The sequence below is a fragment of the Malania oleifera genome, chromosome 9 (genome assembly GCF_029873635.1).
Source record: "Malania oleifera isolate guangnan ecotype guangnan chromosome 9, ASM2987363v1, whole genome shotgun sequence".
Taxonomy (NCBI): Eukaryota; Viridiplantae; Streptophyta; class Magnoliopsida; order Santalales; family Ximeniaceae; genus Malania; species Malania oleifera.
Window position 1 is genome coordinate 29447318 of NC_080425.1, and position 12367 is coordinate 29459684.

Below are 12367 nucleotides of genomic sequence, written 5' to 3' on the forward strand. Positions count from 1 at the left end.
CTGGAATATTTTCCATCTCTCTCTCTCTCTCTCTCTCTCTCTCTCTCTGAGTAGTGGCTATTTGGCCTTGTCTTTTTGAAGGAGTCTGAACAGCTGACATCTTCCACCAAATGGAGGTCAGGGCCTTTCTCTCTGTGATGTTGAAGTTTCATCTTTTAGTTGTTTTGTTTGATGTTTGGACATATCAATGCCAATCTCATAATTTCTATTGGCTTATTGAACTTGTGAATACAGCAAAGCAATAACTTTGTTTGAAAATGATGAACGTTTCCAAGCTCTTGAACGGGCTAGAGACCGTGAGGATCTTTTCAAGAACTTCTTGGCCGAAATTGAAAAAAAGGTCATTTTTTGAATATTAATTGCTATTATTTGTGTATTCTAGCTATTGCTCTAAAAGTCTAGATTGCCCCATGCCCATGTGCCTTTTCACTCACTCAAAATGTTCTTTCCTTGCTTTTTAGGGGGAAGTGATAATCCAAGTTTTATGATGATTTTTGTTTACACTCGAGGGTTTGTAATATTACCTATTATAGGGGAAGGAGTGTCTAGAGATTACTTTCTTAATCCTTAAAATCAGCGAGTATCTCTACTATCCTTAATCCATCCCTCCTGTTTAGCAGCCTAGAACCCCACCACAAGCAGCGAATTACTTTTTTTTTTTTTGGGGGGGGGGGGGGTGGTGGTGGGGGTGGGGTTGGAGGAATTCACCATTTGTGATTTATTGTTTCCTCTAATGGACTTTGAAACTGTTTTAACCATACAAGAACAACAATGACAAGCCTTAAGTCCCACTATGTGGGTTGGTTATATGAATCCTTTTATGACAATTCATGCGATCAAGGGCATTTTCTTTGACTCATTTAAGAGCTATTAAATCCCATCCTCTTTTGGTACCATTTACAATGATCAGCTCTTTCCTCCTCTCCGGTGCACTAGTTGGCTTATGTTTCAATTCCCCAAACCATCGAAGCCAGCCCTTCCTTGTCTTATCATCCATCTTAGCATGCACATTTTGGCCACTTCTACATTTTGAATGTGTTGTTTTTTAGTTACCCAACATTCTTATCCATACAACATGGTTAGTCTTATAGGCTTACAGCTGTCCTGTAGAACTTTACTACACACTCCTCCCTTTTATCCAACCTGCTTTAACTCTATGTACTACATCCTCTTTAATTTGTCCCTCCACGTGCATAATACATCCAAGATATCAAAATCTATTACTGCTGTTGTTTTCTTGATTATCAAGTTTAGTCTTGTCTTCAATATTCCTCCTTGCATAACTGAAAATACATTTCATATATTCTGTCTTATTTCTATTTATCCTAAAACTTGTAGACTCTAAAGTTGTTCTCCAAAGTTATTTCTTAGATTCTACCCCACCCTTACTTTTATCAATCAAAATAATATCAACTGCAAACGACATATGTCATGGGGATCTCGTTTTGGATATTTCTAGTACATTCATCAGTCACTAAAGCAAATAGATAGGGGCTCAAAGTAGAACCTTGATGTACACCTATTGTGATTGGAAATTCTCTAGACTCTCCACCTGCTATCCTAACGCTAGTCATTACTCTATCCTACATATCCTTAATGAGAAGAAACTGTTTTTAACCATAAAAGGAAGGATATGAAAATTTGATTATGATTAAATTGTGATGTGGATTGAGATGTTTGGAGGTGATGATTAGCAGAAAAAGGTCCTTAAAATTGTTGGTTCCAGTCTGTATCAGTGAATGCCAACTGTTCTAAGGCTTGTTGAAAAATTATCTTTGCAATACGTCTGCATGATTGTGCCATACATTCGTTTGTGCATCCTTTTGTTTTGGTTGTATCATTTGATGTAGTTGAACTATTTTGTGTTTAACTGAGATAATTGGCCAATCAATTTCTTTAAACATACTAGTCTTGTATGATTACATTATGCAAAAAAGCCTGCTGTTGAGCCAAGGATAGATACAAGGAGACTGTTCCTATTAAATGGTGTTTTTCTAAGCTCTGTGGATGAAAATTAATGCTAGCAATGCTTGGAGAACAACTCAGAATGTTGGGGCAAGGGGATCTTGGTGTCTGACAGGAGCTTATCCTGTGTTGCAAATTTGGCTGTCAGTCATTCTGAGGAAGGATGTTATATCAGTTATCTACTTCTTTTCTTACTTTTATGTTGAAAAAATAAATTGATTTCTTTGTTTTTATTACTTTATTTTTTTATACCTTTTCCCCTGATATATGTTGTCACTATTTTTTTCTTTTCTTATAGTGATATTTTTACAACCACACTGTGTTCCATCCTTTAGCATGTTTGCACGTTTATATATAGTATGGTTATGGTTACTTGATGTCAAATAAATTTTACACTCAATGTTTGTTGTGTCTCTAGTTACATTCTGCTGTGCAACTTGTGCAAGTTTATGAAACAAAAGAAAATACCAAAAATATTGTGGAATGCTAAGCCTAAGGCTCGCATGAGTAGCATATTTCTAGCTATTTTTGTAGGAGTTTAATTGTTTCAGTGAACTGGTCATATTGGTTAGTATGCTTGATGCCATCATTCTAAGGAGCCTCCTTATTTCCTGATGCCAATATTTGAACTGTGATCTGAAGATTCATAGATTTTATTCATGTGCTATCTTTTTGTTCTCACTTGGGCATTTGATTAGGAACGAGCAAAGGCATTAGAGGAGCATAAGCGCAATATAATTGAATACAGAGAATTTTTGGAATCTTGCGACTTTATTAAGGTAGTGTTTAGCAAGTTCTTTGTTTATATATGCAGGTTCTTTATTTATTTGTTTATTTTTATTTTTTAGTTTCTAAAATTTCACAAATGCTTTAACTTCCTTAGTCAAGCAGTCAATGGCGAAAAGTAAAAGACCGCTTAGAGGCTGATGAACGATGTTCACGTCTTGAAAATATTGCCCGCTTGGAAGTTTTTCAGGTAATTTTCCTTCTTTGATCATTGACAGTTTCAACTGGAAATTGGTGCTCACTTTATGTTTTGATAGGAATATTTGCGGGATTTAGAGGAACAGGAGGAGGAGCAAAGGAAGCTACAAAAGGTGCTAATTTTTTTTTCCTTTGGGGGTCAATCATTAAATTGGTAAATCCTTACATCCTTTTGAACTAGGTTTTTTTTTTTTGCTTCCAAATATTTATAGGAAGAGTTGAGAAAGGCCGAGCGAAGAAATCGTGATGAGTTCCGAAAGTTAATGGAAGGACATGTTGCTGCTGGAACTCTTACTGCCAAAACTCACTGGCGTGACTACTGTATGAAGGTTGGCTTTGATTTTGTTTGGGCAAATATATGTGGTTTCTGTGATTACTGATGTAATTTTAGTTGCATCTAGCTTTATACTGTGGGTTCTCATATGTTAAACCATATCGTGGTGCTTAGGTTAAGGATTTACATGAATATCTAGCAGTATCTTCAAATACTTCAGGGTCAACACCGAAGGATTTGTTTGAAGATGTTGCTGAGGAGCTTCAGAAGCAGGTAACTTACCATATTTTATTTGTGGGATGTTGCCCAGGAGCTTCAGGAAAATTATCAGACTGGACAGCTTATTTGGTGTGCTTTATTAGAAATGAAACTGTTTAACTAATACGCTGAAGTAGATGCCACAAAAACGTTCCTTCTGCTAACCCTGTTTATTGTGATATGAACCTTTGTTGAATCCACTTGAGTAGATTGTATTGTAGAAAAATTCAACTTTTGAAATTATTTTTTTTTCTAATTTAATTTTTTGATAAAAGCAGAATATATTAAAGAGAATGAAAGGACGAGGAGGAATGGAGGATATATTCTCCAAATGAATAAAGAGAAAGAAAAAGATAGAAAGACAGCAATATAAAATTGCCTTCCAATCATGCTGGACATGGGTTTAAAAGCTGGACCTGTGATTGACCTGGTGAAGTCACTGGATCGATTGGACTGGTTGAACTGGTGGGTCAAACCGGTGGTTGAACCAGTTTTATATGCATACATATCTATATATATATACATATATATATGTATGTATATTGTTTAGAAAAGTTATGTGGTTTTCAAGCAACATTTTTCCTCTTTATTTTTTCTGAAATGCCCTCAATTTTTAAAGTTATCATTTATTTACAAAATTTAAAAAACATGGATGCATAAGTATTTTAATAAATTAATTTTAATTTAAAAATATTTTTTAACTCTCTCAATATCTCCATTAGTGTATCTCCAATATCCACATAACTTTAACTCTTCCCAAAAAAAGGGGTTGTTGAGCATGTGCCCACCATGTGTATATAGTTGAATACTTCATATAAATTACACCAAGTCAATTAGGAAAAAATTGACAAAACAAAAACAAATTTTGTACTACTTTTTCTATTATTTTTTTAAAACTTATTATTTTGAATGATAAAATATTTTATTCAATTAAAAGTTATACATACTTATATATATATATATATATATATATATATATTATAAACGCACAAATACCCATATGTCATATAGGAAACACATGTATTTTTGTTCCAAACATTATAGCAGAAAGTGAAAGATAGTGCGGTGATCAATGGAGACTTAAGTAGCAGAGCAGGAGGTTGTAGGCTCAAGGCTCCAAGATATCCTTCATGAATTTTCCCAAAATTTTTTCCCTCATGTAAGGCACAGGGTCAACCGAGCAGGAAAAAACTGGGTCTGGCTGAGTCAGGCTGAGCTGCTCAGTTTCAGCCGGGTTGGCTCCAGTTCCTTTCAAATCTGGTTTGATCATATCACTGGAGTCGGGAAAAAAAAAAAAAAACTATACAACAACAACTGAGCCTTAAGTCCCACTAGCTGAGATCAGCGACATGAATCCTGTCCTTCCAATTAGCATGATCTTGGGTAATATCCTCTAACAAATGGACACTCTTAGATCTTTACTCAGTTCCTTATTTCAAGTTAATCTAGACTGCCCCTACTCCATCCACTGCCACTAATATTAACTAGCTCTCCCCTCCTCATTGCCTCTAACAAACCCCGCATGTGTTCATGCCACTCTTCGCCTTCAGCATTCTCATTTCAACAGCTTTTACTTTTTGGATATATTAGTTCTTAGTTGTCCAATATTTTGATTCATAGAACATAACTGATCATCTTATAGCTGTCCTATAGAATGTTTCTTAAATTGTAAGGGTATTATCACACGATATGCCTGGAGCACTTCTCCATTTTACCCTTGCTTTAAGTCTGTGTTACATCTTCAATTTCTTCTCTAGCTTGCATAATAGATCCAAGGTATTTAAATCTAGTGCTATTAATTTCTTGATTATCAAGTTTAATCTTTTTTCCAATATGCCTCCTAACATAACTAAAATTATACTTCATATATTCTATCTTATTTCAATTACCATGGAAACTCTAGATTCTAAATCTTTTCTCCATAATTTTAAGATTCTACTCCTCTAATTTCATCAACAATGATATCATCTGCATACAACACACACCATTGAACCTCATTTTGGATATTCTTAGTAAGTTCATCATGAATGCTAAAAGATAAGGGCTCAAAGCATGCCCTTGATGTACACCGATAGTGATTGGAAATTCTACAACATTATTACAGTAAAAGCAATCGAGGCAAAAACACATAGTCGCTTGCCATTTTTTTGTTTCCTGATAAACACAGAATTATAGTAAAGGAAGAAAGGTGTACTACAAAGAAAGAAATAAAAAACAGGGAGAAGAAGAAATCCCCCCATTGCAAAAGGAAAACAGCTAAACAAAAAGGAAAAAATTACAGGAAAATTCTGACAAATTAATGCTCACCAATCCTGCTGTAACTCTTCTAAAAAAACATGATGAAAGAATCCATTTGCCAAGCAGCAAAGGGATGCAAGGAGCACCAATCTACTCTGAAGCATGTTAAGATGTGGCTACACTTTTAAAGATTTTAGCATTTCTTTCCAACCAAATACACCAAATGATAGCCAGAACAATAAAATGCCACACTGCTTCCCTCTCTTTCCTCTTGCTGAAACCTCTAAACATAATAGCAATAATAGTAGCTTGCCATTTGTCTTGAAGGTTTGACAAAAAGTTCTCCTTCCAAGAAGAATGGCATTCCACTGAACTTTATCCCTCATCCTGCATCTGGAGCCACTCCAAGGCTGCAGCTCTGCCCCCACCTTGTCTGCTGCCATCCAGTTAATTCTCCGTTGTAGCATAGACCCAGCACCACAACACTATCAACGGATGCAAGAGAAGGTGATTAACTGTTTTGTACTCTTCCTTGTTTTGAAGCTTCTGTTCTGTTCATTGTACAAACACATATGAAAATATCAATCATAAGGATTCTTTCCCAAGTAGCCTTCCACATAAAGGTCATCTTGGTCTAAACTTTTATCTTTTTTGATATAAAAAACAAATCTATTAATGAAAAAAATAATTACAATGAATGGAGGATAAGAAATCGTCTTGGTAAAACAGATAGCTTACAGAAAAAAAAACACAATTACATTAAAGCTGCCTTCCAATCTCATTGGACATCAGACAGCGATAAACCTTCAAAAAACCCAAAAAAAATGTGCCCAAAAGGACCCGTGAAAAATGAGAAAGTAAGGGAGGGGTCTTCTTATCTCTGAAAATTCTGGCATTCCTTATCCATAGCACCCACAGCACCGTAAAAACTGCACTGACAAAAGTTCCTTCCTGTTTTATTCTTCCCAAATCCACAGAAATTTACATTCGAAAAGTTAAAATAGATTCTGGAGCTACCCAGTCCTCTCCAGGAAAACAAAAACAGACTTTTTGACGTTCCACCATCCTACAGTGAAGAAATAAATGGCTAGAATTCTCATTTGAACCACCACGCAGCATACAAATATCTGGACTAAGTGCTTTGTAGGGCTTCCTAATCTGTAACACATCATTCATGTTGATGTTATTGAGTATGAGAGTCCAAATGAAAGCCCGAATTTTAAGTGGAATCTCTGCTTTCCAAACAACTTTGCTTAACAAGGGCTAGGATTTGTGGATTTAGTAATATTAGAGAAACGACTTTGAAGAGAAACACCTCGAAGTGTTCCCAATCCAAAGCCTTGTGTCCCCTGCAAATTTTTGGCAAGAAAGAATCCAACACACTCAACAAACGAGTTGACTCATCAACCTCTCTTTTCTTAAGACTACTAAAAAAATGGAAATTCCAAGAAAAAGAGCCCCCCTTCATTGAAATAAAAAGTTGAAATTGTTACCTGACGGATAGAGGAAAGTCTAAACAAATGCGGCATCAGGAGCTCCAATGAAAACTCACCAACCCAAATATCCTCCCAAAAATGAATTTTTTCCCCAATCCACACTTTGAAACAAGGAAATGGAAAGAAAAGAGAAGCTACTAGTGAAACAAATTTCCAAGGGCTTACATGAGTAACATTGCCACTTCCTTTGGAACCCCACCCATTCCTTTGCAAACCATATTTATTCTTTGTTACTTTATGCCATAAGGATTTAGGTTCTAAAAGAAACCTGCATAACCATTTCCAAATTAAAGATATGTTTTCAGAAACCACATACCAAGTAACAGGCCCCCTTCAGACTTCGGCTTCCTTATAGCTTCTCAACTACCCAGGTGATCCCTCTTATTCTCTCCAGTACTAGATGAAAAAAAATCTCTCATAATTTTTTCCATCTTCCCAGCCACCCTAGAAGGTAATTTGGCAAGGGATAGGAAATAAATGGGAATGCTGGCTAGGGAAGCACTAATAAGCATAATTCTGCCTCCTAACAAAAGACAAGCCTTCTTCCAACCCTCCCATCCATTGCCCACTGTCTTAATCACAAGATCCCAAAAAGCATTAAATAGAGGATTGCCCCTTAGCGGAAGACCAATATTTGATAACAGCCAAGAAAGGGATTCACAACCTGCTAAAGATCTAAAACCTCAAAATATCTACTGTACATTTTGATACCCACTAATTCACTCTTAGTAAAATTGATTTTTAAGCCTGAAATTTCTTGAAAATTCTAAGCAACACAAGAATCTTGTGAAATTTCACATCATTCTCAAGGAAAAAAATGGTATTCGTGAACTGAAGATGAGACACCTCCACATCCTCTTAGCCTATAGAAAGACTGCTAATAGCCCTCAGGTCCTGAGCACAGGATCCTAACTTGCTCAAGACATCTACAACCAAAATGAACAAGGGGGATAACGGATCCCCTTGTCTCAATCCCCTCGAAATGCCACACTAGTCCCTAGTTTGACCATTAAGAATCATTAGCATATTGGCATAATTGAGGCACCCTCCTATCCACTTACACCAAAAACTCACCAATCCTTTTCTCTTAAGCACAGTCATCACGAGACACCCCAATTTAGCATATCATAAGCTTTTCTGTAATCGAGCTTAAAGACCACTCATTAATGGGTGTAGAAAGCCAAGGGACTTAACAAATATGTTGTCTTCCGAGCAGAATCTAGGTACAAACCCTATTTTTCAATGCTCATTTCCTAAGCAGAATCAGGATGATCAAGATGGTTCTCATTCTTTATTAGAAAGAAGCAAGAATACCAGAAGGATTAAAGGGTTAGTGGCGGCAAAGGAAAGTCTTGTTCCAAACAATTCAAGAATTTTTGTTGATGATTCTATTCTTGTGGTGGGACAAGAGATCCCAGTAGTAGAAAAGACCTCCAGTGAGTTTTCTAATGCAGTTAACCAAGGAAGGAGTTTCATAAAAAATCATGATTCTTGTGAGGTTGACAGTTAGGGGAACAATGTTGGTTTGAGGGGGAAATCGAATAGTAAGAAAGAAACTTCGGATACGTTCAGGGTTTACAATCATTGGAAAGCAGAACTAATGGGCGCTGAAATGGAGAAAAAGTTTGAAGAAAAGCGAGCTACTTACTGCTGAGATAACAAGAAAATTTATAAGGGGAGATGCAGGAGGTAATTTTAGCATAATGGAAGAATCACATGGACAGAAGGGTGGAACCAGTGTGTGGTTGAGTAGCTGCAAGGATAAAAAAATTGGGGAGATTTTTCAGATAATGACAGTGTGGACATCAGTAAATTTGATTGTGATGGGGCCTGAGGGTTTGCTTTTAGATGAAATTCTGGAACAGTATGTTTATGTTTCTGCTTCATCTGAAAAACCTGGGGATTTAACATATGTGCCACCTCCTCCATTGGAAGGATTGGAGGGAATTAGTATTTTTTAAACTGATGGTACGGGAGAAGGAAAAAGATGGAATTTGTCCTTCCCTATAGAGGAAGTTTCTGAGGAAAATCTTCAAACTCATCATTTGTTGGATGGATCAGGTCTACACATGCCATATTACAGAGGAAATGAAATTTGGATGGACGCTAATTAGCAAAATTGAAGTGTTCAGTGATTTATGACGGGAAGGGTTTGAAGAGGGGTTTTCTTGGGTAATGTCTGTGTAATTTCTCTCTCTCTTAATACATCTTCTTTTTATTAAGAAAAAGATCATTTTTTTTTTGTTTTTTAATATCTCTCCTTTTCCCATCCTCGACCACCTCATTGGCAACCGAAACAGCATCTAAGATCTGCCTATCTTTAACAAAGGCAGATTGTGCCAATGACACCGTGTCCCCTAGCACCTGTTTAAACCTTTTTGGAAGAACCTTTGTTAACAACTTATAGACACTAGTCACCAAAGCTAATAGGCCTAAAATCCTTTACTCTTCTAGACCTATCTTTTTTAGGAATCAGAGCAATGAAAGTAGAATTCATGCTCTTGCACACCTTTCCATTCCTATGAAATTCCTCAAAAAGATTCAAGACTTCCTCGTTTACCACTTCCTAGTTGTCTTGCAAAATAACTCACCATTGGAATTATTTATGAGTTTAAATTGTGCGAAACTGTGTTTGGCGATTGTAATGTGATCTTCATATTTTTTTTTTAATAATTTTTTTGCACTGTAATGGTGATGTTCATTAATGGGGTCAATCCCCCCCCCCCCCCCTTTTTTATGCGTGGAAAATCTAACATGAAAATGACAAGGCCACTTAAGCTGAGGTTTTTATAGCTCTACCTTACCCAGAAGTTTCTCTGAATGCTAGGAAAAAATTCTTTTGTTGTGGAACGATGGGATTCCTCTATGGATTAGCCAGTGGATCTCTCTCTGGTAGAAATATCCACTGCAAAAGGGACAGTTCTCATTTGAATGTTTGGAGTATGGGCCATTCATATTGTAGGTCTTATGTTCTGACTATGTGAAAGTCTCATGTTCTAACTATGTGGAGGGGTTTGGGATGAGGGATGGACTAACCCTCATTGTGTAGCCCAGGCTTTATAGGCTTCTCAATGGACAAAAAAATGATAATAATTTCAATTCCCCTATATTGTGACATTGTGAGAGGTCTCTAAATCTTTTATTTTTTTTTGATAATAAAAGAAAATATATTAAGAGAGGAAAGGGATATTGCATTGATAAAGAGGACAATCAATCCCTAAAAAAATGACTAAATAAATATTGAAATAAAAATAAAAAGTAAAAATAGAGTAATAAAAAAAAACATAAAGGCCTAACTAATAAGTCACATAAGAAACCCCCTCTTTGAGCTCTTGCCTTCATGGTTCACCGAGCTATTCAAGTTGGCTTTTTCACGCTGCCCCTTCTTCAATTTCTTCTTATCTTCATCTGAGTGAACCTCATTATCTCCCGGACCGGAAAACGACAAACCATTTAACCTACTACTTGTTGAGCTTCTAAGTCTTTCTAATCAACCTCAACAACTGGAATGGGCAGAATCCCTTCCTTACACTGTTGCTCCTTACCTAAGACATCTTCCTCAATTGTAAACGTGCCCTCTAAACCTTCCATCAGAGATGGCGCCACATATAATAAATCCCAAAGTAAATCAGATGATTCAGATGCATAGTCACACTGATCTCGATTCTCTTCCAAAAGCAAACCACCCTCATTGGAAAAGTCACTAATATCATTGCTGATGTTCTCTGACACATCACCGCATTTTTCCTTTTCCTTACCCTTGATAATCCTCTCATTTGTACCTCCCTTTTGAAAGTTCTGGGACTTCACGATACATGAACTGCTTTCAATATTGTTTATTACATTCTTTGTGGCTTTCTTAGAAGAATTCTCTTGCTCGTTCATCTGGCGAACATATTCCTTCTTGAAATTTCTTCCCTTACCTGGAGAATTATCCCCTTACCAGCAGCTAACCTCTGTACTTTATCTGTACCATCTCTGTGAACCTTAGTGCACGGCCCTCCCTTAGCCAATGCTGAGGGTAACTTCTTAATCAAGCCCTCATCTTGGCAGCAACCCTCTCGAGCCGAACACACAGGATTCTCAGTTGATTTCTCAAGACTAAACCAAGTTGCTAATATTGAAGGTTGGTAATTTTATTTCTTGATTGTCCTGCTGATTCCTCTGTGTTGTGCAGGGGAAAGTTTGGAATCCCTTTTCTGCAATAGTGCATAAACCTGTACTGCAAAAGGAGAAAGCCGTCTCCATATGAGAATTGGCTGTACCAGGCTTGCTGTGGGCTCACTGCCTTCTTTGTGATTATTAGAATTTTGGGCCTGATCAGGAACCCATTGAGATTGCTATGAGCTTCAAGATACTGCTGGCTTTAATTCAAGTTCCATTGGGCTGGAAGTTGAGCCATATAACCACTAAAGAAATTTGGACTTACGAACTGTTTACTCAGTCAGTCCAACTCCTCAAAGCCTGGGGGCCCTCCAAAACCCGGCCCAAATGCAAAATCCTAACCATCTCTTCTGTTGGAGCCATAGCCCCCATACGTAGATGACCCGCTGACAATGGACAATCAAGCTGCGGCTGCACCTGCTTCTGATGTTTCACCTGCATCTGCTGCTTCTCGTGTTTCTGCATCTGCTGCATCACTCATTGCTGCTGTGTCTACTTCATGTAACCACATTTTCACAGATCCTGTTCTTCTCGTCCGACACTACCTGGCTCCAAGAACGATCTCTCCACTGTAAATCTTTGCCAACACCATCCTTATCATCAGGTAAACCATAACCACCGCACAGAATTCTTGCATGCATTTTACCCATCCGTCCCTTTTGTTCTTCCAGGTGCAACACTGAAAACTGTTTCCTTTTCCATCCCAACCCTATCTCCAAAGACTTCCCAAGTTTTGTTGGTCAAAGTGCCAACCACTACCTCACCCTACGAAATCTAGTGCTCTGCAAACCCCTCCCCAGTCTGCTAAAAATTTGAAGCCACACCATCAGAAACCATTTTGCTGCATTCACAGAAAGCCTTGCCCATTGGTGCTGCTACATATTATGCTCGAGAACAGACAGAAAATCTCCCCTACCCACTTTATCCAGTCTCAGATAGAAGGTTTTCCTTCAATCTGAATGGATTGATAACAATGCCTTCCTTCCAT

General features: G+C 37.3%; 1 protein-coding gene across 4 annotated transcripts in view; it reads left to right on the forward strand.

Moving 5' to 3' along the window:
* Positions 1-12367, forward strand: part of LOC131164586 (pre-mRNA-processing protein 40A-like) — a 145233-nt gene that overhangs the window by 41585 nt on the left and 91281 nt on the right. For all 4 annotated transcript variants that reach the window (XR_009139286.1, XM_058121884.1, XM_058121882.1 and 1 more), the window contains 7 exons: positions 82-116; positions 235-340; positions 2664-2744; positions 2849-2941; positions 3009-3062; positions 3162-3278; positions 3398-3496. Coding sequence is in view for 3 of the 4 variants with exons in the window: in XM_058121884.1 (XP_057977867.1) it covers positions 82-116; positions 235-340; positions 2664-2744; positions 2849-2941; positions 3009-3062; positions 3162-3278; positions 3398-3496 (585 nt within the window). In the remaining variant the exon portion in view is untranslated. The remainder of the gene's footprint in view (positions 1-81; positions 117-234; positions 341-2663; positions 2745-2848; positions 2942-3008; positions 3063-3161; positions 3279-3397; positions 3497-12367) is intronic.